The following is a 25,077-nucleotide window of genomic DNA, read 5'->3' as shown; positions in this document are numbered from 1 at the left end:
TTTGACAGTCGCTACAGGTGAGCTAGATTGTTTTGTATCGCACACAAACATTACTCACACGTATAAAATAGCGTCTAGTGTGTGTGCGCTATTTTGCACGCTATTTACTAATACTAACGCGAGGACCTTTATAGCATTCTTGATAAATGTCTAAGTTCGTTGGTTTGAGTTCACGATGGGTAGACAATAAACCGTCCGTTGATTGGGTAACTACTTTTTCTGCATCAGAAATCAAGTCTTCGTTTCTCTTTATATGGACGTAAAAATAAGATTGCGTACGCCGGTAACAATTTCGTTCCTAGGAGTGTAGAAATGTGGATTAAAGTAAGTTGAAGAGGCAGATTTGTATTCATTAGTCGCGTCAGTTAGAATAATCACTGACTGGACTAGCTCAACAGTCATCCTCACTAGTCAACTAAGTCAATTTATTTTCTAGTCAAGTCACTCTTTGGGCCTGATTCTCGAATACACTTCACGGTGGAAACGAAATGAAATGTATCCGCGATGACAACGGTACGGTGTCGACAACTGGATATGAAATTAGTTTCCCACTAAAACTTATCATTATAATATCAAATTATCTTCAGATAAAATTTTTGTATGAGATTACTATACCACATGAGGAGAACAAAGATTTCCATTTACATTGAACAACAGTTTGATACGAAGAAGTCAATTTTCATTAATGATTTTTATTCGAAAAGTGCTTATTCGGCCTGAAAACTCATTATTATCTTCGACAATTCACTAACTCGTAAAACGTATTTCGTTTCCTCCGTGAAGTGAATTCGAGAATCAGGGCCTTAGTTGACTGCCGAAGCAGTTCTAGTCGAAACGAAGCTACTGAGAGTAGAGTCGGTCTTCATTTTTCACCTTCAAGGATTTCGGGTCTTGGTGCTGCTATCAAATGAGCAATGATTCCGGATTATGAGTGACTAAAAATTATAAAATTTTTATCCGCTTATTGAAGATACTGGAAAACGGCATTTCTTTGTTCTTATCACATCTCGATAAGATTCAATTTTTCTTGGAGCTACCGACTCGAGACTCGAAAACGTGCGAAGATTGGCAATTTTTTCTTTCTCTATAAGTAAAAACGCATGTCGTATATAACTTTTAATTATTTTTATCGCTGAAAGAAAGTTTGACTCTATTTACACCGTATTCAAATTAGAAAATGATCCACGAACTAAACGAACTAAAAGATCAAGAATATTTGTTTTCACAACAAAAGAGAAAAGCAAATTTCCTCGTATATTTTTGTAGCTAAATTGCAGCGCAAATTTCTAGAAATTTATTAAAGCGTCATAAAATAATATACACAAAATAAATTTGCGTAAACAGAATATTTACCAGTCACATTTACACTAGCAAATTTTCGTCAGAAAATTCGTAATTAATTTCTACGACTTTTTTTTATAGCAAGCCCACATTTTTTCATTTCCTGGATTTGGTTAGTGATGGTATGTTTTTTTATCGGAAGTGTCTCATACCTTCAGTTGTTTTATTGTACAGTTGTACCACTGACTGAAATACATACTCTGATTTAAGATGATTTTGTTATACCACTTCCATTTGTTCATAGAAATTTTCTGCTGTCTATTCAAAAAACTCCCCCTTCACATCGGCTATGTGCTAATGGCTAAATAGCAACTATTTCTCGAAATATTTCGAGCAATTCGGAAACCGTCCCGCGTCATAGTCCGAATCTTTAGCTAGTCTTTCACGAATGCTTGCCTTCATCGCTTCACAGTAGGAACCTTGAACGGCAGTATCGTCCGATATTGAACTAGCCAACTCGTCCAACGCCGTTAGTCTGCTCCCGGCGGCATTGTTCGCGGCTGTGCTAGAATTACTACCGTTGACACTAGCCGGATTGATGCCAGTGCTTTGGAAAGCATGCCTCACACCATCCGATATTAACGATGGAATGTCAGACGGAGGTTTCGTTTCGGCAATCAATTTGCGCCGTTTCGATGACATACCGGAAATATACGCGTCGGAGAAGGGACTGTGTGGATTCTGAAAAGTCGTTAGAGACACACGCAAAATTAAGTATCTAGGAGTCGACATAAGGTATGCAGAACTCACCTGTCTTCTCTGTCGGGCGATATCACGTGTGATGACCGGTAGCCAAGTAGACGGTAAGTGCGAATGCCACGATTCAGAACCAACGACAACAGGTGGTATATCTTGCTCTTCATCTTTTTTCTCTAACGGAGGGGGTACTTGTGGGTCAACTATTGCAATCGGTGTTGACATTGTCACATCCTCGCTGTTCTCAATGGTGGGAGCCGGTGAAGACGTCGATTGTGGAGTGATTGTCGCTGTCACTAATGGTTGGACTGCCGCAGATGCAGGCCCAGCGGAAATCACTATTGCGGCACATTGTTCAATGTTGACGATTGGTGGTTCAATAGATATCGAAATTTCAGCGATATCTGACACAAGCTCTGGAGTGGTAGATTCCGGTTCGTCGACCTCCATTGGCTGTAACAGAAACTAAGGAACATTGTACATCATTGAAATCCAACACAAAAACTGGAAGTGGGTTATATCTGTGGTATAACCGCAAGGTTGACGTAGGACTACCATAGGTTTAGTGATCATTTGTTTGAGGTTGCATCGGAATCAATTCTCAATGAATGGATGAATTAATATCTGGGGAGGATTTCGAAAACGAGAGCGTTACGTTGGAGGCACAAGCTGTTGAGCCTCGATACCTCTTCGTCGACTGAACGAAATGACATGATTACTACTTCATCCGAAAGATGAAATGTCTACGAGTGCTTTAAAGGTAAACTATCAATAGAATCGAATGAATTGAAGAAGTTTTAAGCCTTTATAATTCAAGATAGCAATAACAAATTGTTGAAATCACAAAATCTATAAATATGGATACCTGCTTGAAATTTCTTCTCAGTCATGATCAATATGCGGGTGATGATGATGGTGATGATACGGCTAGCGAAGCAAGATTGTCGTTCGCTTTGTGCACAACGTCGTCGAACAACTTGTATGTAGCGAAGGCAAAATATTCAACAAAAAAAGCAATCACCCAAAAGTGGTTCTCCGCTTTCTCATGTTTGCCCTCTACATAATACATTGCTTGTCACTAAGTTTCACTCTTTCAACACCCTAGAAATGCTGTATGCATTTTTTAACGCGTTTTTCTCGAAACCATGTTTTTTCAGCTGGTGGTATCGATATCTCAGAATCAACTCGACCGATTTGGCTGAATTTTTTTTTATCAGCATGTAACGCTTTAGTTATATAGCCGTTCTTTGATGTCTCGTTTTTTAGATCTTTTATGAGCGATTTTTCGTGAAAAACAACTTATTTTTTTTATAAAATAGCCGCAATTTTGACAATTTTTGAAATTTTCAAAAACCCCTATGCAACGCTTTAGGCATTGTCCTAATGTTTCAAAAGATTCATCCAAATTCGTTCTATGACATCTCGTCGCTTCAGAACTGATACCACTAGCAAGGTACCGATTTTCAGACAGCATATACGCATCCAACTGTCAACAGCAGAACAATCATTATTCGTGCAATAACCAAATTAACATAATACTTCACTTTATTCCTAGCATCCGAAAAAACTCGAAAATTCATTATATTTCGACCTTCCAGACAGGGGTCCCCCCTTAAGATTCATCGTACCCCTAATAAATTGCCGAAAGGTGTAATCTCATGTTGATCGCACTTGATTGAAAAAAAATACAAAACAAAGTGTATTTGGTCGCAGTATTATATCATAAATGGGAAACAAAATAAACACTTTCACTACAAAGTAATTTTTAGTTCTAAGAACTGGATTTGATCTGCTGAAAACAAAATCCCTCGTTCTGTGCTCCGGCTCAGAACCGCTTTATTGCTTTCTGTGGCATCAGTGTTTTCGGCTTCTGCGCATAGGTTTTCGATGGTTTAGTTGTTTTCTTTGCTACAGCTGTACCGGCGGCAACAGGTGTATTACTTTTTCCTGGTCGATTCCTTTTTGGCCTTAGGGGAAATCTTCAATCCATTTTGCGCCAAACGTTTGAAAAATCGAACAACCACTTTGATAATTATTCATGTCTTTGGAAAGCAACCGTATGGTAATGTTTTGGCATGAAATGATAGCTTAATTTATTAGCTACCATTTACCGTCAATCCATTCGATTTTATATAACTATACTGGGCAATAAATTCGATTTAAAGCAAGTATGTCTGGAAGGCGTTTTCAATTTTATTTAAAAAAACAAATAAAATACAAAAATATGTGAACTTTTCTGTAGTATTACTTTGATAAAAGAACACACTTTGTGATTCAGGGCAAAAATCTTTCGATTGAGCTTTCTACAGGAAAATAACAACCGGGAAATTTGAGTGTTCGAAAAATTGAACGTTTACCATAACGAAGGCTGCTGAATTAATACCAACACATCTAATCTCCGCAGCGCATTCTGGTTTGTGTGAAAATGGAAGGTATACTCTTTTAATTTTGCATTTTCAATTGTGAATGTTGGTAAGCATCAAATAATTAAACAATTATTGTTGAAAAGTTACATTTTTGTCTATAATAACCTTAGGTGATGGCGGTTCGTACTATTTCGTATGGAGGAGCTGAAGGAAATAATCAGTATGTGGAATTACGAAGGCAGTCCAATAAGCCTACAAAAAAAACAAAAATTTTGGAGAAGTGGAGATTTATTTCTCAACATAGTCTTCTTTTAGCTCGATTCACTTGACCCAGCGATCTCCACCTTCTTTAATCCATCTGAAAAATATTTTTTTTCGAGGTCTGCAAAGTAGACCACCGTGGCGGCGATGACCTCCTCATTCGACTCAAATTTCTGCCCGGCAAGTGACTTTTTGAAGTCTGGAAACAAAAAAAAAGTCAAACGGGGCCAAATTTTGAGAATACGGTGGATAGGGCAGCAGTTCGTAGTGCAATTCGACCAATTTGGCCGTGGCCAAACCCATCGCGCCGAAAATTTTCTCATGCCCAAAATTTCATGCAGGATATGAACCACGCGGTCTTTTGAGATGCCTACTGTTTCAACCATCTCGCTCACTCTCAATCGGCGGTCTGCCAATACGAGATCGTGAATTTTTGTCACGTTATCCTCCGTGGTAGTCGTTTCGTTTTCGGGGCACCTGGGTGTGGCTCATAAAAAACCGACGTGCGATCACGTTGAAAATTTATATACCAATTTATGACGGTCACCATCGAAGGAGAAGAGTCACCGTATACAGCATCCAAGCGCTCTTTGATTCCGCTGCACGATTTCCCTTCCAAAAACAAGAATCGAATCACCGACCGATGTTGCTCTTTTCCCATTTTTCTAAAATCCGCGGACACGCCCGCTTCCACAGACAGTCACAACAAAATCACGAGTGCGATTTGGCAGAAATTTTGACAGTAGCCGTTTACGAGAATGTACTACACGATAGTAATCTCTCTTGCGATACTGACACCATCGGGCAATGGATCTAAGTACAGTAGAACCCCGATTATCCGCGGAATAGTCTGGCAAAATCAGTGCGGATAACGCAATAAAGTACTAAAAATGAGATTCAAACACGAAAAAAAATAATTCAGCATGAAAACTATGTTTTATCAATACAGAAATCATTAAAGTATCCATCTATAAGCACAGGTACATCACATTTCAGGTAATGTGGGACCTAACACAAAAACTAAATAGCAATAGCATGCCACTCACTGACGAATTTCGAGAAGGTCACGAGAGTTACTATGAAACTCGCTTTCGCGGATAATCCGCATCGGTGGTACAGTGGAACCGCTCGCGAGGTTCCACTGTACTTATCGGACCGCCCTCGTATTTGCTACTTGATGTGATTTTTAGATTAAATCCCTGTAGTAAACAACTTCAACAGGAACAACCGCTTGGAAAAATTGTAGTAGGCTACAAATATTGTGGCGCGAGAAAAACATCATGCGAGACACCGTCGGAAGCGACGGTCGATCTCCTTCACGGTTCGAAACATACTGAATGCTCCTCGCCATTATACCGTCGCTTTTATATATTTCTTGTCGGTTAATGAATCAGTAACAGGTGTGGCTGGCTTTAGAAATTTGAAAGACTAACTAGAGGCGAATAAACTCTCTGAGTTCGAAGCCCCCAGCAACTGAGCAATAATCGCTCGAAATTAGATAATTTTCGCGATACGAACGATTTTACGTTTTTCATTTTGTTTTCATTCACTTTCAAAATAGTTTGTTACAATAAATAACGTTTCATATGGATGGCTTTCGAGTGGCCTTGTTTCTCATAAATGCTCTAGAATCTCGTTGTTATAATCAGTATCGAAAATATTCACCGTCACGACATTCAAATACGGCGAGTTTCAGTCTACCTTGTATTTATATCCTACTGCTCGAGTGGAATGAACATCAACATCAACATGCCATAATCATTTTTCATTTGCATCTTCATTTCCGTCATGATATTCGAAACGTCGAAATTGAAAATCACTGCGTGTTAGTGAAAATCAAAGCATAAAATTCAACCAATTGAGAGTGAAATCGATTAATGGTAAGGGAAGGTCATTCATCACATAAAATTCTTGTTTCTGGTGACTTTTGCATTAATATGTATAGTATAACTCTTTGACTATGTTTTATGAATCTACTCTCGACTCTCCGTAGACGACATACACCCCCAATCATATGGGCAATGTGTGAAAATAATAGACGAACGGGAAATTAACCTAATTTTGTTTTGATTTCCGGTTTAATTATACTGGTTCTAAATGACTAGCAATAATAGAAAACCCCCACTCTATATCGTAGGTGAAAAGGCTTTAAAATCAGAAGAATGGCAATCAGAACACGAATACAGCACTCGTTCGCTAACTGGGCTGCTTTTCAACTGGGCGATAGCCGACCAAACTGTCGGCCGACAAATCAGTCTGCAGTCTGCGGGGGCTCTTAGGGATATAAATGTTTGATATAAGTGGTGGCTATGGTCATAAAATTGCTCCGATGGGATATGAACTCCGGTTGTTTGGATTATCAAGCCGCAGCTATCTCGCACGGTTATCTGAAATATGATTCTAGGCAGTGAAAGCTCTTACATATGATACAAAATAGTTGTAACTGGATACAGTATTCCTGGTTGCCCATTGTGTTTTAGTGGAAATATCGCAAAATTTATATAGAAATGGTTAAAAATAATGTTTCAAGTAATCAAATAAAATGAAGTAAAAATTTCATTCATATTTTAACAATTTAAAACTTCCTTCGGGCCTGCCCAGCATATGCCCAGCAAACATAAAATCGTAAAAAAATCTAAAATTGGAGGTGATATACATACATCCAAGACACATTACTTGTATGATGTGCAGTGACGTCGAGTGAAGCTTTTGCACCCGGGGCGGGAGAGTTGATTTACATCCCCACACTCCATCAGAAATCATAATTATCCAATTTCTTCATATAAATTCGGTTCATTCTGCACCCCTAAACCTTGCACCCGGGGGTGGGCCGCCCCTCCCGCACTACCCAGACGACGCCACTTATGATGTGTATAACTGGCATATGCATACGAAATTGGAAAATATACATGTATATAGGGTATATGATGTTATATAAACGATAATTATACGATTTAATTGTTGCTGGGATGTATGTATATCGCCTCCACGTTTGCATGTATGGGCTGGCTAGGCGCACCATATACATGCAATTTCTATTAGTCATACTTGTATGTTTGTGAATATAAACCTCAAAATAAAATCACTACACTAAACCTTCGCTTCAAACATCTTATACAGTAATCAAATCACGCAAAAAACATCAAGAACTGCTGAAAATCTCTTGACAAGATTGAATGCATTTATCAAAAAAATCGTTATATTTACAAATTATTTCTCTTAGTGTAGTTTTCATTTTGCGCTTCCATATTTTTCAATACATATTTTTTCTGAGTGTAACCATTGACGTTCCCCTCAGTGTTTTTTTGGCGTTTGTAAAGTCAGCCCAGTTAACGAGCGAAATTCGCTAACTGGGTGGTGCCTTCTGCCCAGTTAGCGGACAACCGCTGTATAGCATTCCGATGTTATTCTGGCCGCCCAACAACGCGCTTGACGAAACTCATAATGTGGCCCAGCTTAGATATCAGGGCCGGACATAAAATAATAAAATGAAATTTGAAGCGCAACGAGCGCAAATAAAAAGGACCAATTAAGCCGGTGGGAAGAAACCAAGTTGTTTCCTTTCTTGCGATTTGTTTGTATAGCTTCATATAAGCGGCGCATGATTATGACGCACGCGAAAGTAGGATCAGGGAAATACACGAAAATAACATTTTTTTGTGACCTACACGATCCGTTCTACGAGGGTCACTATTTATATTTCGGGAATTGGCAACACTGATGTCATGTGAGTCCATCTGAATCGTGAACATTTTCGTGCGATGATTTTTTACGACTTTCGACTTGGATTATCACAACAAGAGTGCGTCAATCAACTTAATTTGACTTTTGGCGATGAAGCTCCATCAAAAACCACTGTGTATCGCTGGTATAGTGAATTCAATCGTGGTCGTAGTTCGTTGTCCGACGAGTTTCGTGAAGGTCGTCCAAAATCGACTGTAGTGCCAGAAAACATCGATGCTGTGCACGAAATGTTTAAGCAAGATCGTCATGTAACCTATTGTGAGATTGAGGCATCCCTAAGCATTAGTTCCACCAGCATATATGCGATTTTACATGAACACATAGTTGTGCGAAAATTATGTTCACGTTGGATCCCACATAATTTGACAATCGCTCAAAAAAAAGGCTCGTGTTGATTGGAATAAATGCTTTGAAAATTGGTTCAAGCGCATGCAAAAGTGTATCGATCATCGTGGCGAGTACTTTGAAAAACAATAAAAATATATTCGCAGCTTAACTATTTGTTTTTGTTCCTATTCCCGAAATATAAATAGTGACCCTCGTATAGATCTTATTACTCATAGTTTAGCGCAGATACACGAAGAAAGCGCACCGGACCCAAACAAGACCCAAACGAGAGTTGGGCAAATAAAATAAAACGCTAAGCGATAGCGCGCTAGGCGAAGGATTATAACTTATGTTTCATTGCTGACAATTAGATAAGACCCAAGACGAGAGCGCTACATGGGCCAACCGAGTGGTGATAATTGTTTTTCTTAGATCTCGACCTTTTATCGCAGGGAATGTGCGAAAGGGCTATGAAGTAAAAGGGGCGCATAAGCTAAAATATTTATTTAGGATCCTACGCGTGTGGCTAGAGATAAGAACAGAAAATATAGATTAGATATCATTGCCTGCAATCAGCAAATATTTGGGTAGTAAAATCCCTTCTTTATTGAACCCCTTGATCGAGAGCGAATGACGGAATCGGTATAGATCCGCGCAAACAAGCGGATAGAATTTCGGCTGGTAAATAGAAGGCAGATAACCAGACGCGGTCTCGGTTATCTGAGTAGAAAAGAGAGATATTTTCTTTCTCTCTCTTACAGAGAAAGGCTGGGTAAGAGTTTCGCGTATATATACTCGGAATTTTTGTCTGGCAAATTAGTTCAATTTGTTCAAGCATACAATACAGTTCAATTTCAACAACAAAACAGATCAATTCAAGTCAACAAGATTCAGTGATCCGAAAACCATCAACGAACCATCAATCAGCGTGGCAACCAGGCGCCACGCAAGAATCTACAAAACACAAAGATCCCCCGAAAAGTAATCGTAAGCTTCACTCGGACGGAGCAATCTGGAGTCGTCTGATTCCGTAATATATATATAAATATTATCATTTGAAAAACGCTTATCAGGATTAAATAAAAAAATATCTCCTTATTAAATATAGCTGTAAATATTACATTCAGGTAAATGTTACTTTCTGGGTAAATGTTGCATTCGGATAAATGGCGCTTTCGGGTAAATATTGCATTCGGGTAGATGTTCATTCGGGGAGATGTATCATTCGGATACCTGTCGCATTCGAGTATTTGTTAATTTGGATGATTGGAATTTGGGTGAATGTCTTTCGGGTAAATGTGACACAATCTCAGAGAATATAGAATACGAATATAATTTACTGGTGGGGAAGAATAATTTTCAGAAGCTCTCCTGTTAATTGAACTTAATCGAAAAATTACAAAACTAAATGTAATTGAACGCAATACTATGTTATAACTGGAAAACAGAATAAGCTCTTTCGCTTCAAAGTAATTCAAAATTCCAAGAAGAACTGACGATGACATCGAGCCATATTCCCGTATTCACTTCACGGTGAAAACGAAATGAACGGCACGTCATTGAACATCGTTTTATGAGTTAGTGAAGCGTCAAAGATAATAATGGGGTTTCAGGCAGAATGAACACTTTTCAAATAGAAATTATGAATGAAAATTAACTTTTCCGTATTAAATTAGTATTCAATGTGAATGGAAAACTTTGGTTGTTCATGTGGTAAAATAATCTCTTACAAAAACTGTATCTGAAGATAATTTTATATTCTAATGATAAGTTTTAGTGAAGCATTTTTCGATGCTATCCTGGTTGCCTTCTTAGCGGTACCATTTTACTCTTCGGTGGATTCCTTTTTGACCTTAGGGGGAGGTTGAAGGAACACGACGCACCAGTGCACTTCGTTTACACAAACAGGCTCTTGGTGACACCGTTCATCAACGCTTTCTTGATGAACTAAGCAAGCTTCACCACAGCGGCGATGACATGCTCCAACCGCTGTAAAATTATAACTGAGTAGATTTCCGAGCTGGTACCCGCTTATATACATAAATTTGTGAAAAGTTAGCTTGCTTTCAAAGCAATTTTTGATCTATTGAAACAAGTTTTTCGATTAATAGGTAACAAGCATATAACGCGTAGACATTTCATCTTTTGAATGAAGTGGTTATCACACCTTTCCGTTCAGCCGGCAAAGAGGTATTAACGCTCGAAATCTTGTTTCTCCAATGTAACGCTCTCGTTTGCAAAACTATGAGCTTACACCCCAGTATAGAAATTAAAGACCTAGTCCTACGTAAAGAAAGGAAACTGAAAACAAGCTTACAATAGGTTCAAGTTGGTTGTTGGGTTGATTTGGTCCATTCCTTCTGATAACTAGAAATTCTTGAATTTCATGGTGGTCCTGTTGGCTTGTTCGATCCAGTTGTCGTTCGATTGCATGCATGAAAAGGTCGTAAAGCTCCATTCTCACGAAGCCAGCTCCTTGGGTATTGTGGATTGCCATATCCACCAGCTGTCCGGAGAAAGACTCTGCATTCTCGTGCCCAATGCATGTAATCAAAATCATGAAAAAACGACGGAAGAAAGTGACTAGGGATCGGAGTAGACGCGGACCAAACTGCTGACTACTGTCTTCCCGTATCAAATTGATGCAAAACGGGATTGAGTTGCGTATAAGGTTTTCTATCGAGGCCCGTGTATCGTAATCTGGCAGGTCGTAGTTAGAAACAATCGTCAATATCGGTTCTAGTCGTCGGATCAGTAGATTCATTGCCTTCAAAACAGAACAAAAAGTTAGTAGTAGCGGATGTTTCATAGTCAAACAGCATCTATTTACATTTTCCATTGCCTCATCGCTGATTGCTTGCCCGGTGAATAACGTTTCAACGACGAATGATTGCAGAGAATCTCGTATTCGATTCAGCGTATTCGGGTGCGGAACTATTTGCTGTAAATCCGCAAACGTAAACGGTATTCCAAACAAATTGAGCGGCAAAGAAGAAAGCTCCGAATCTGTGGAAGACAGTTTTAATTAAATAATTAAGTAATGAGAAGATCTATCAATTTTCGGTAATTACCTGTTCTCGAACGAGCCGCAGTGGGAGTGGGTGTAGATCCATTACTGTTATTGTTGCTATTTGTTTGATTATTACGAGCGGTGGCTGTTTCAGCGGAAACACGGTCGATATTCTCGCGAATGTGATGACTATTGCAAGGGAGGAACCTGTGTAAACAATTGAATATATGTATCAGGTCTACTAACAATGTGTACAGTGATCAAACCTATCGAATGAGCATAACATGTTAGCCGGCAAAGGTCGTACGTTGCGTATATTCGGCGGAGGCATGCTGTGGACGTGAGGTCTCGAAGTGGATCTTGTTTGGGTTGACGTTGTCGGTAGTGTAACTGTTGCAAAACGTGATTGAGACCCATTCTCGCTTCCAGCACCATTCGTATTGGTAGTGGTATTGTTAGTCATAGTTGGGTTGGCCGTCTGACCTGCACCGCTGGTATTACTCGACGTTGATGCTGGGGAATTGCCACCTGCGTTAATTTGCACGTGAATATCTGCGTGGACCGGAGCTGCGTTCACAACCGCCTGAATCAGTCGAGCTACCTGCATTTGTGCGCTATTATTACTGTTGTTGGCGTTGTTGACTGAAAAAAAGTAAAGATCTCTATCAATGCTACCGAGAAATGGTCAACTAAATACGGGATATTATCCATATTAGCTGTTTTAGACGTAGTCGGATTGTCAACAAATCAACAAGGAAAAAAATGTTTTAGGAGATGTGATAGTAATTGAAAGATGTTGAAAAACGAACCCCATGCTTCCACCTTTGGCTAAGGAATTTAATCAACCTAAATCGTTAACAGGGGTGGTTTCAAGAAATCTCAGCCAGATGTGAATTTGTCGTCAAAATTCACTAGTAACTGTCGTTAGTCTAGGATTGGACTTTTTTTTTCTCAAAAGATCGATCTTGACGAATCGATTTTCTAAACGACCAAGAAATCGATTTACTGATTAAATCGGTGTAAGGGAATCGATCTTTGAAACCTCAAAATCTTTTTTTCAATTTATCTACTTATTCTACATGAGTGCCGTCTTTTCTCAGGACATAGAATACAAATTTCATATATCTATGCAAACATCAACATCATTTTGTTTTGTTCCTCAGCAAGGTCAAAGTCCAGAAAAATGCATTTGCCAGCACATTCATCTTGTGCCGTCATGGAATCATTCAAGGGGGGGAGGGACCCCGGTCTGGAAGGACGAAAAAGTCGAATTTTTGTTTTTTTTTTGCATTTTTGGAAAGCTAATGCCCTCAGAAATGTTGTCCTAAAAGGATTTTTCGATATCTGATTTCGTTGGAAAGTTACAGCTGAAAGTATGAAGTCACCTCAAGGGATATAGTATTGCTGTATGAATTTTTAAACGCGTTTTTCTCGAAACCATGTTTTTTCAACTGGTGGTGTCGATATCTCAGGATCTACTCGACCGATTTGGCTTAAATTTTTTATCTGCATGTAAAAATGAATTTTCCAAAGCGTTCTATAGCCGGTTTTTGATACCTAATTTTTTCGATTTTTCATGAGCTTCTAAACAGCAATTTTTCATGAAAAATAACTCATTTTGAAACAAAATCTTAGGCAATTTTTCGAATTCTTCGAATTTTTAAAATCTCCTATGTAATGCTTTAGGTATTGTCCTAAAGTTTCAAAATATTCATTTGATTTCGATCTGCGACACCTCGTTGCTTCAGAACCGATACCACCAGCAAGGTACCGATTTTCAGACAGCATCTATGAAACCAGCTGATAACAGCGTAATAATTATTATTCGTTCACACAAAAATGGAAAACACATCTTCAAATATACCTTTAACAATAACCAAACTATCCGAACACTTCACATTATTCCTAACATCCGAAAAAAAAACACGAAGATTCATTATTTTTCGACCTTCCAGATAGGGGTCCCCCCTGTAGCATCCCTACTCACACTTCATCTTTTCTAAAATTACGTGCACTCATTTAACTCATGCACATCCAAAATTACTGCTTATCGGACAATCTTCACTAGGCCATAAAACACAAGGTCCGAAGTCTATCCGATACCCTTTCCGTATTTACATAATTGTACGCAAACAGCATGCGAATTATGTTTATGACCCAATCCATGTTTTCGGCATGGGCATAGAATTGCTCACGCTGCAGAACACATTTGATATTTATGACCTACTTCCTAATTTCGGCATGGGTATAAACTTGGTCACGCTGCAACATACATTTGTTGACATTAACTTATTTTGAAAACATCGTTGGTGGCTTGAGTTTGGGACGGAAAATGGGAACATGGAAACATACACCTAAGCTAGTTGGTAAGCCAAGAGAGAATATTAAATCAGTCTTACGATAACCTAATCGCGGTACAGTCAGTTATACCGAAAACGTCCCAAAGATCCCACGAACATCACTCCCCCAATTAAAAAAATAATTGTAAAAATATATTGTACTGGTCACAGTACATCCTGTCAGTATTTGTTTGAAGATAAATTATAAAAGAATCAAACTGACTTTGTCAGCAAGCCTAATGAATCGATTCAAATGTTGACATTATAATCATGAAATTTGTTTGGTGGTCTTCGGTGATATTAAAATCGATGCACACTGAAAAACAAATTCACAAAAAGTTTTTCTAAGTTCGAATAAAGCAAAAGAAAGAGATCGATTTTCGCGTTTTTTTTTTAGGGCAATGAATCGATCCAAAAATCGAAAATCAGCAAGGAAAAAATCGATTTTCTAAGAATCGACCCAAAATTGCCCAATCCTAGACTAGACACTAGTCACATCTTCATTTGTCATTTGTTTCTCCGGGTGTAATTTTATGGTGACCTGAGATAATGCAAGCGGAGTTATTCCATGCCACATCACTTTGACATGACGCTCTCCGAATCTTGGTACTTATGATGGAAACTAGGAAGGGTGGTAAAGACGGACACCTTAAGTAAAAGTTAATTTTTCTCGGGAATTCCACAAAAAATATATAATCTCACCACGACCTTCTTGCCTGAGTAGCAATGCTGGTATGGAAAAAAAAATTAAGTCGGCTGAAAATCCAGATGTTCCAGATTAAAATATGGTGTTTGAAGAAGTTGTTGGAAAATTAATGAACTATTAAAACAATATTTTAAAGGTACTGTTATGAAAAAATGAATTTAATATAAAAAACTTTTATATCTCCAAACAAACCCCCTCCCCACACTCGATATGTTTTTGCATATTCCTTGTATTTTTGTATGATGTATGTTTTTTATGAGGTACAGTAATGCCGTGCTAAACTCACCAAAAAGGAAATATATTTTTTTTAAATTAATAAAATCCAATAAAAAATATACAAAAAATTTTTGGAAAGGATTGTAAGGGATTCCAATTCTAATTTTGAATAAGCTTGAGCTTGGGTAGACTGTATACTTCGTAGTTGCTCTCCGTGATTAACCTAAAACCTAAACCAGCGAAATTGCACAAAGAACACACTGAATGACGCTTGGGAGTAGCAAATCATTCACATTGTGCAAATTTCAATGATTCGAGCTTCAAATGGCCAACAACGCTGCCGGTCATGTCCTTACAGTCACCAGGGAAAGAGAAGGAATGTTAGTATGAAATTCGCCGCCCGAAGGCCAGAAGGATTGCTTTTAGTGCGTGGTTCCACAGCGATTATCATGGGAGGGATAGTTGTTAGTGGGAAGAGGTAAGAATCAGGATTCATTGAGGTAAGTGATGTGATTATATAAACGCGAACTATCGACCACACAACAAAACGAAATTATTTTACTTGTTATTTATTATCAAAATCCAATCGCAACTGCGGAGTTTTAACTGTGGGAAACTTTGCAATTCATATTTTGAATAAGATTTTTTAACAGTGCCTATAAAATGTTATTTTTTTCTACATAGTTTGTTGATTTTCCAACAATTTTTTTGTCAAATAACATACATCTGGATTTTGAGTTACTTTTCATTGAAAGAAAGATCAATAATTTTGAATATTCTCTTTTAAAAAATCAATCGTGATTTAAATTGGTCATATGATAATGAAAATTGTGATTATGGGTAGCTTCCATCATATGTACGGGAAATGCAATTAAAATGAACAGGGTTAGTAAAATGAACCGGTACTCAAATTCCGATAGTTCAACTAAAAACCAATCGATACTTCTTGAAGCATATGAAACTATTTAAGACACCCTGTTATGCGTGAAACTGTCAAATGTAGAAAAAAATAAATAAAACAGAAATTTCTCTCACGCCATTCGGATATAATTTTGCGCGCATCGTATTAAAGGAATTTCCCGTTAAATTTAAGTTATTCGACCTGATATCTTCGACAAATTATCAGGTGGGACGACTGTTCATATATTCGATTAGTGGTAAACAGATATTTTGTCAATCGCTGAAAAATTCGCATTCGAAATTACTTTGCTGTTTGGGGAAAATGAGCCACCACCGGATAACGACTTACTGTCATTTTTTGGACCTGATATACCTTGTCACATATTGCCCTTCAAGGTGTTCCTTTTTTGGCTTTGACCCCGATAAAATATGCCATCCCAAACAAAATCAAACCTCAATATATGAAGCGTTATGAGTTTCTCACTACATTTATGTACATATGAGAAAATTCTAATTACTACTCTAGGTGAATAGGCCCAGATTATTTCATGGATATATCTTCTTTCTCAATAATGATGCAAACAAATTTGGACGTGAAACAACGTATAAATCTATCCCATTTAACATGATATGTACAGGTGTTCATTTTACCACCAGCAGGTAATCATTTTAAACTCACACTAAAAGAAATGTTTGATTTTACATTTGTTTTCCTTTTAAAAATATATCTCCTATTTTTATTTAAAAAAAAACCCTTTTGATATCTTAAACAACAATTAGTTAAGCTATAATCTTCTTCAAAAAACGGAGATGGTAGCGGTATGTGGACGCAGTAAATGTGCATATTCCTTAGGGTGTTCATTTTAACCCCATTTCTCCATTTCAATAAAATCGAAGAGGGTCGCGTCAAAATTTGCTGTTTTTCAGTTGATTTGGCATGGAATTGTTCAGTGGTCAACACTTCGATAGCCTCGAGACCAGTGCCAAAAATTATAAAAAAATTAATCACGAATGAAAGAATTAGCTTTTTCCCCAGTGTCGGATGAAATAATGAGTATAACACAAGAGTCGAGATGCGTAAACTTTGTCTAGTATATTGAACAAAAACAGCATGAACGAAATTTGAAAAAACCTGCATTTTCCTTGCTGTCATTAACTTCAGGTGATTATTACGAACGTTAAGTTGATCTTTATCGTTTCATTCTTTGTGTGGACACCGACTGGACAACATCGTTGCTGGACGGGCTGGACGGCGAGGGATCGAGTGCCTTTCTCAAGGCAAGAGGGCGGAGGTGGTAGCGCTGGAGTAGAATAGAGTAGAGTTTTCAAAGGGCCTTTCTCAAGGCTAGAGACGAATGAACTGCAAAAGTTTAAAGTCTCTATAATTCAAGACCTTCCTTCCTTCCTTCTTTATCGCTTGCAGTGATTTTTTATTGAATACGTATTTGATTTCCATATTAAGAAAAAAGAAAGGACCAGGAATCCGGAAAAGGCAACATTAGCTTTCGTTGAGTGTTGACCGTTGTGCGTTTGAGCGACGTTTAGCCTTCAACGGCGTTGAGCGTTCCGTTTTCGTTTCTTTTTCTTTGTTTATATTGTATACTGTGCATACTGTGACTTTCAACACTTTTCAACTGGTTGGTCACATTACTTCCATTTTTGGAAGAATGTCGGAAGTGCGAATTGAACTCGTGACCTTTAGTGTGAGAGGTACGATCCGTTTTCGTTTCCGTTTCCGCTTTCTATTCTCTTTTACACCCGCTATTTCGCTCTAATACGAACATAGTTTCTAACACTTTCTTTCTCTAACTCCACTTCACTAACTTCATTTTCGGCCTTTCAGGGCCGTTTTTAATGAGTCGGAAGCCACTACATTCTCTCCCAAAGTGACATCGGAATACGATATTCAACTTCTGCTGTTGAAGCCCATTCATCCAATACCCATATCGTAAAAGTTTTATATTATTGCTGGTCATTTAGAGCCAGTATCATTAAACAAGAAATCAAAACAAGATTACGTTCGTTTTCCGCTCGTCTGTTATTTGCACCCATTTGCTATATAATTGGAGTGGTATGCCATTTCCGGCTAATCGGGAGTAGATTCATAAAACATAGCAAGAGTTATACTATACATTCCATTATCGAAGTCGCCAAAAACAAGAATTTTGTGTGATGGATGGCTATCCTTTACCATTAATTGATTTCACGCTCAATTGGTTGACGTTGAATTCTATGCTTTGATTTTTACTAACACGCAGTAATCTTCAATTTCGACGTTACGAATGTTATGACCAAAATGAAGATGGAAATGAAAAATGAACTTCATGGCAGGCTGATGTTGATGTTCCTTCCACTGGTGTTCATTGATAGTGTTGTTTCATATTTAATGGTTTCTTCTAGGTTCCCCGGTTTGTTATGAAATTGTCAGATCAACCTATCGTACTGTGCAACTGGGTAGTTCTATGGAATCCAACCCAAAATAAGCGGTGTCGATTATTTATCGTAATAATCCTCTGAATTTCAGCATATCATAGATTGAAAACAAAAACCCATAAAAACTACATCCACCATCTTAGTTATATGATACAGAATGACACATATGGTGTCAGCGATAGTTTAATACTGTGGGAAAAAAAGAAAATAAGCTTTAAGTGAGCAAAATAGATCAACCAAATAATTTAGAAAGACATAAATCATATTTCTGTGCACAAAACAAAAAAAAAACGTACATAAAAAAGCGAAAACACAGAACTAATAAAAAAAACAGCGAAAACGCAAGAAAACAAAATAACATACAGTTCGCTAATCGTTCGGGAGAGCTCGAGCTGTTTGATTCGGACTCACTCGTCGTCCGTGAGTTGGTGGAAGAAGAGGATGAGGAAGTTGTCTGCAATTCGTCAGATAAGGAATTGCTGGTAGTGCTAGCATTTGCGCTGTTTTGCGTATTGGTGGTGGTAGGATTGGAACCTTCTGCGGTACAGGACATAAATTAGTGAAATAAATAATCGTCATGTCTCTGCGGAGGCGCGTTCAGCTAATCTCTAACCTGTAGCTTCAAATGTCCGAATAATATTCCGCATTCGTCTTACAGTAGCAGAGTCGTTCAGGGGAATATACACACGAGTGACAATATCGTCTGGAAGGTTGTTCAAAGTTGGTGTAGCAGACTGACCTTGTTGCTGCTGCTGCTGCTGCTGGCCTTGATTGTGTTGGTTAGCAGTTGCAGTATCCCCACCGCCTGCCGTTTGTGCCCCAGAAGTAGATCCAGAGGCTCCGGTAGATCTGTTTTGCGAACCAATCGGAGTTGGCGGCTGGACTGGAACAGCTTGACCCGCTATAGGTCCAGTCATTCCAGGGATCGATAGATTTATGATTTGAGCATTGATATTGTTGCCCATTTCGGTATTATTATTGTTGTTTGTTGCTCTCAATAAGTTGGCTAAATTTATGTTATTCTAAAACGTGAAATAAGACATATGAAATGAGAAGCTCTTCTGAAAACATTAGCTTACCGGGACAGCGGCAATTCCAGAGCTAACAAAGGCAGATTGCTCAACCAAAATCGGTCTACAGCAAAGATGGCGGGGCGTCGATGTCTGCAAATCCAGCATCAAATCACTGATCGCGTGCTGAGCATGAGACATGTAATGCAATGCTTCCGAGATGCGGTCGAAAACGCGTTGGGCATCCTGACGTGCTGTAGCATCCTAATAAAAAGAAAAAAAATCAACCTTTCCGACTCAAAAAAAAAAAAAAAAAAAAAAAAAAAACCGGGAAACATACACCATCTCCGAATGTTGGATCATTCTGCAAAATTTCATAGTATCGTTGCATGAATGGTTCCATCCGACGTTGGACATTTCTCATTTGCTGCACGACTTCTGCCAACGTTTGGGTGCTGGTTGTTTGATTCCTCGAAGAACCCGGGCGAGCTTGTCTCCTGGAATCAGCACTTGACTCAGAAGTGCTAGACGAGGTAGAAGAACTTCCAGAGGATGCACCAGAGCTTTCCTGGGCAGGTGTGGCTGTAGCACTTGTGTTTGGTGGCGTGGTCATCGCAGAATCAGGAATCGTACCAAAAACTTGAACGGAGGGAGTCGTCGTATCCTGCTGCTGGACTGTCACATTCGATATACCATTCTGGCGAAATGCCGCAGAAACAGCACCTTGAAACGCTTGAACAAAATTTTGCATTTGATTTTGTGGAATATCGACATCGCCAACAGCACTGATGCCAACTTCGAATACAGTCGATTCCATTGTTTGCTGAGACAGGATGTCCATAGCGGTATTATTGAGGCCACGCTCAGGTGCTTCCAAGAAGCTGACAATATTGTCCGCACATTGGAGCATATGACGAGCCACGGTAATGCGATTCATGCACAATGTCGACGAAGGACTCACGGTAGGGATCTGAGGTGGAGTCTATAAATATGAATCGAACAATTATTGTACTTCTCATGCAAAAGTAACGAACACTTACGGTGGCATTCACGTTCAGCGGTATCGAAGTCATCGATCCAAAGTACATCGTATTGAAGTCATCCAATCCACGGAATATTTGCGGTCGGGCCGCATTGTCGCTGCTACGTGATCGCCTTGCCGTATTGCGAGCGCCATCCTCCCCTAAGCTGGAACTACCTCCACCGGAACTAGCCCCACGAGCAGATGGGGGAGCTCTTTGGACCAAATGGACCACCTTTCCATTGACATCGTACTCTTTCAATGCTTTGTCATCGCTCAACACTCTACCACAGTAAATCAAACGCTGCATATCCACTGCAACGTTAATTTTTTCCGCTATGTGCTCTTTGAACTGACGAACAGTGATCTAGAACGAGAAATGTTTTCGTTAAAGAATAAAATTGGTTTCAATCCTCTTTCGCCAGTTTGGAACAAGATATTAATTGTGCCTACATTGATCCTACAGATTTCTTTAAAAGAGGTATCAATTTCTTTAGGCACTAAAACTTGATAGGCACATAGGATTCATTCGCATTATCCCGGCGACAGTGTATTTACTGCTCTAGCCTCAATGGAAGGATATGCAATGTTTATCTTCCGGTATTTGATTAGTTTCTGCCTGAGTCATACTTACATCATCATCCACGCTGAAGTCATGATTCTGGGAATCAAGTGTTTTCACTTTTAGGTTTATCATTCCGATACACTAAAATTGAATTAAAAAAAAACAATGGAAATTGTGAACGAGTGATATTTTCATTTAGCAAACGCCATCTTTTCCAATCGATAAAATTTCTAACCTTAATGTCAATAACATACAGAAAACTTTTGACAATCGAATTATGAGTAGAAATATTCACTCCAAATTAGCGGCTGATTACCTTCGCGTATTCACGTTTGAATAGTTTTTATCCGTTCAATTCGTGTGAAACAATCGTCTTGCCCGAGTCAGCACCAATATCGATCACTGCTGATTATCATTCCAAACGCAAACGACGACCCTCCGACGGTTTCCTTTTACCACTCTCTTGTTGGTAACCTCCTATAAATGGATCGCAAATTTTACGAAGCCCGCTGATTCTATCGTAAATGTACACCTTTTCAATGTTTCGGCACACCGTTTTGCCTAAATATATCGAGGATGCTAAATGATTCTCGGGGAGAAAATCCAATTCTGTAACTTTGCAATCACTATACACACTCGTGAGAAACTACTCAATTTTCACGGTTTACACAGTATGTAGAACACGTAGAGAGTAATTCGACAATCTGAAGTTTTCGATTATTTCCGAGCGAAAGAATCTTTCGTTTACGAGATAAATTGTGCAACTTCGTCTAGTAATTCAATGTTTATGGTTAGCCATTCAAACTTTCTAGAACATAAAAGAATCACAATTCATATTGACAGTTGTACGTTCCAAAACAGAATAGCTGAGAGCAGAGATGCCAGTTTATTTATTTTTACGAAACGAAAGTAACACATATTTGGATAAATTTAAAAAAACACCTCGTAAGTCACTTCTTAAACTGAAAAAATAACAGTCTACACACACTTTGAAAATGTGTTGATATAATAAAATGTTTTCACAATCAAGCTGGAATTGACAGGACGGGTTGGGCACCACGACGCGTTGACAGTGCAAAGCAATTGAAGCGCATGGCAGCAAAAGATTCTTTGATTGGATGATGATTCATTTCCTTTTCGCTTACATAAAACCGGTGACGCAAACGCTAGATTCTGATGACAATCTTCTACTTCTTCTTTTTGTTTTCTTTTATTGGCGAAGAGTTTAACTCTTGTATGTATCGTATGTCTACTCTCAGCCACCAAACCTTCTCTACCGTTCCGGTCGTATGGTGGCTCACAGCCACGATAGCAAAAAGCTACACAGTAATGTGAGGTGCGTGAAAGACACAACGTCCTATCCTTCGCAGTTGACAGTATAACAGTGATGTTGATATTATATACTGGCAGCACTAGTGAGCCATACATTGGGCATCATTTCCTCTCACAACAGACATAATTGGCGATCTAACGTACAAATCTACACCTAGGCGGCGCTGCGGTGAAGGTGATGATGGTTTTAAATTTTTCCATGTGAGCTTATGGAAGGTTTGTAGTTCTTTCCATAAATTACAATGTTATAATCATAAAAGATTATTTGGTTGCGATGAGTTTTTAAGAAATTTTATTCTGCGCATTTTTATATATAACATGTTATTTTCTTATCTCTTTCAGTAGTGAAAATTGTATAAATATTGACAATGGTTGAATCAAAGACGGAAATTCGAGAGCACCATCAAAAACAAGTTGGAAAATGCATGGTTCTTGCATGTGAGAGCTACCTTGAAAAGTCCGGAAGTAAAACATACGTGATTTGTCTTTCAATTTTAGGTTACCTAATCATCATTTTCTTAGTTGAAAACAGAATCCAGATGTCTCACCGATCGTTTATGTTTTGCGTTAGATCGCCAATAGAATAAATATTAAGTCATACTCAATATTTATTCCCTGTGTCGGGTGATTTCACTGTAGGTTTGTACTGACGACATTGAGGAACCTTTTACAGTAAATATATGAATGCTTCACAAGTAAACATTCACTAACTGGGCGAAAAGGGAAGACCAGTTATCGACATTCGCGTTTTAACTGGTCCGGCATGTTGAACGTCAAATAAAATCGAGGGGAACTTCAACGAATTGTTTGATTCGCGTTGATCATGAAATTGAATAAACAAAGGGATTCCAATGGAAGTTTCGTATTGAGTGCGACAACAAGTATGAAATATAATTGACGAAATTTGTTTCAATAATTTTGTCATGCGAAAATAATGTCAATTTTCATAACATTTCAAATTACATTCGAATGCCCCTAGCGAACGATTACTGTGCTAATGTTATATAGTTGGTCACATTTAATGCGACATTTAGCTAATTGGATAGACCTGTAATGCGACACGTTTAATTGGACATATTATTTTCCCATTTTTGTAGACATCGAGTTCGGGACCCAAATTATGGCTCCACATTGAAAGTCGCCACCAGACGTCGACACTGTACCACTCTCATCGCCAATGTCCAATTACAGGTCAACATCGCCTCCAATGCGACACTGAATGGTGCCTCGGCATGTCGCATTAAATGCAGACAACTTGCGTAAGTCAAATGTCTTCAAAATGGAGTATGTCCTCATATCTGGCACCCTTGCCGGGAACCTTTTTTCGTAGTACACTCAGAAAAAAATATAAGTAAACGTGATCACTTTTTCTATTTAAGTGCAATTCACATACAACATTCATGATTAATTATTATTATTTAATACATTGAGCCTCGCATTATTCTTGCTGCACTTTCCATTCAGCCTGTATCGAGAGCGCTTGCACAATAGTGTCGGTTCCAGTTCTCAAAGATACTTATTGTATAAATATAAAATAGTCAGAAATTCGACTAGAAAGTAGTCACGTTTTGTAACACGTAACACGAAAACAAAGCCATATTTTTTTATGTTCCTGTTTTGTAACTGTCACTCAGTCAGCGTTTTCCTGGAAAAAGCTCAATGTCGGCTCCTAGGGACCGACGCGGGGCTCAACGTGTTTAACTCATTGTAGGATACATTTTCGTTCAAGATATTTCCATCACTATTCCATAACATAGGATATGTAATTCATACGGAAAAGGTATCTGTTATTCATAGTATTTATTCCAAAAATGGGATTATTCATCATCAGAATTTCATATGGACTTTTGTCTCAGCAAGTCACGAATGAGACACATGAATTAGGGTTTGAGGTATTAAAGCATCCGTCGTACTCGTCCGACCTAAGGCCATCAGATTATCAATTGTTCAGGTCTATGCACATTCACATGAGGAATAGAGAATTCAGATCTAAGTGGGAGGTTATGTAATTCCCTTCGAATTCATTCTTTACTAGAGGTATAGAATATCTCAAAGCCTAAAGATAAGGTGATATTGGATCGGAGTACGCACAAACATTTGATTGTACGATAACTGACGGAGAGGAACAAACAATGTTGTTCGATAGAAGCTGGCGAATTCGAACGAAACAAGGGGGAAGCAATGAGCCTGATTCTCGAATACACTTCACGATGGAAACGGAATGAAATGTATCCGTGATGACAACGGTACGGTGTCGACATCTGGATATGAAATTAGTGTCCCACTAAAATTTATCATTATAATATCAAATTATCTTCAGATACAATTTTTGTATGAGATTATCACATGAAGAAAACAAAGTTTTCCATTCACGTTGAACACCAGTTTGATACAAAGACGTTAATTTTCATTAATGATTTTTATTTGAAAAGTGCTCATTCTGCCTGAAAACTCATTATTATCTTCGACATTTCACTAACTCTTAAAACGTAGTTCAATGGCGTGCCGTTTATTTCGTTTCCACCGTGGAGTGTATGGGTGAATCAAGCCCAATGTAACCACACCAATACAACTCAATGTGGTTGTTTACTTTCACTATTGCATACAATTCGTACGGCCACTCTTCCGCATCCAGCATCCACTGCCTAAGACAACACGTTACAACTGGCTTCTTACTCTAACCCTTCGACCCAGCGCGAGCAACAGAGATGCCGAACCACTCTGTCAAGTTTCCAAATGAGAGAAAGTTTCTGAAGACTATTTTTTCACGTGTTTTCGTATTATATATTCTATGAACTGGATACATTTGG

The 25,077-nt window shown here is 38.5% G+C and overlaps 1 protein-coding gene across 4 annotated transcripts; it reads right to left on the bottom strand.

Annotated features, from left to right (window-relative positions):
- Positions 1-1,110: 1,110 nt before the first annotated feature.
- LOC129767453 (large proline-rich protein BAG6) lies at positions 1,111-21,754 on the bottom strand. Of its 4 annotated transcripts, XM_055768373.1 has the most exons (14): positions 21,468-21,753; positions 21,252-21,412; positions 21,005-21,076; positions 20,390-20,737; positions 19,690-20,331; positions 19,419-19,613; positions 18,953-19,361; positions 18,703-18,876; positions 12,012-12,387; positions 11,807-11,952; positions 11,566-11,741; positions 11,053-11,502; positions 2,092-2,502; positions 1,111-2,022 (listed from the first exon to the last, which is right to left on the bottom strand). In XM_055768373.1, exons 3-14 carry the CDS (start codon positions 21,065-21,067, stop codon positions 1,654-1,656), a joined length of 3,759 nt encoding a protein of 1,252 aa, XP_055624348.1. In that variant the 5' UTR covers positions 21,068-21,076; positions 21,252-21,412; positions 21,468-21,753; the 3' UTR covers positions 1,111-1,653. The 4 variants fall into 4 exon arrangements, with proteins under 4 accessions (XP_055624348.1, XP_055624350.1, XP_055624349.1 ...); XM_055768375.1 differs by having other exon boundaries at positions 18,751-18,876; positions 21,252-21,754; XM_055768374.1 differs by having other exon boundaries at positions 2,092-2,490; positions 21,252-21,753.
- Positions 21,755-25,077: the final 3,323 nt, after the last annotated feature.

Source organism: Toxorhynchites rutilus, chromosome 2 (assembly GCF_029784135.1).
Source record: "Toxorhynchites rutilus septentrionalis strain SRP chromosome 2, ASM2978413v1, whole genome shotgun sequence".
Taxonomy (NCBI): Eukaryota; Metazoa; Arthropoda; class Insecta; order Diptera; family Culicidae; genus Toxorhynchites; species Toxorhynchites rutilus.
Note: the sequence above shows the minus strand (reverse complement) of the source record. Positions and strands in the feature narration are given on the sequence as shown.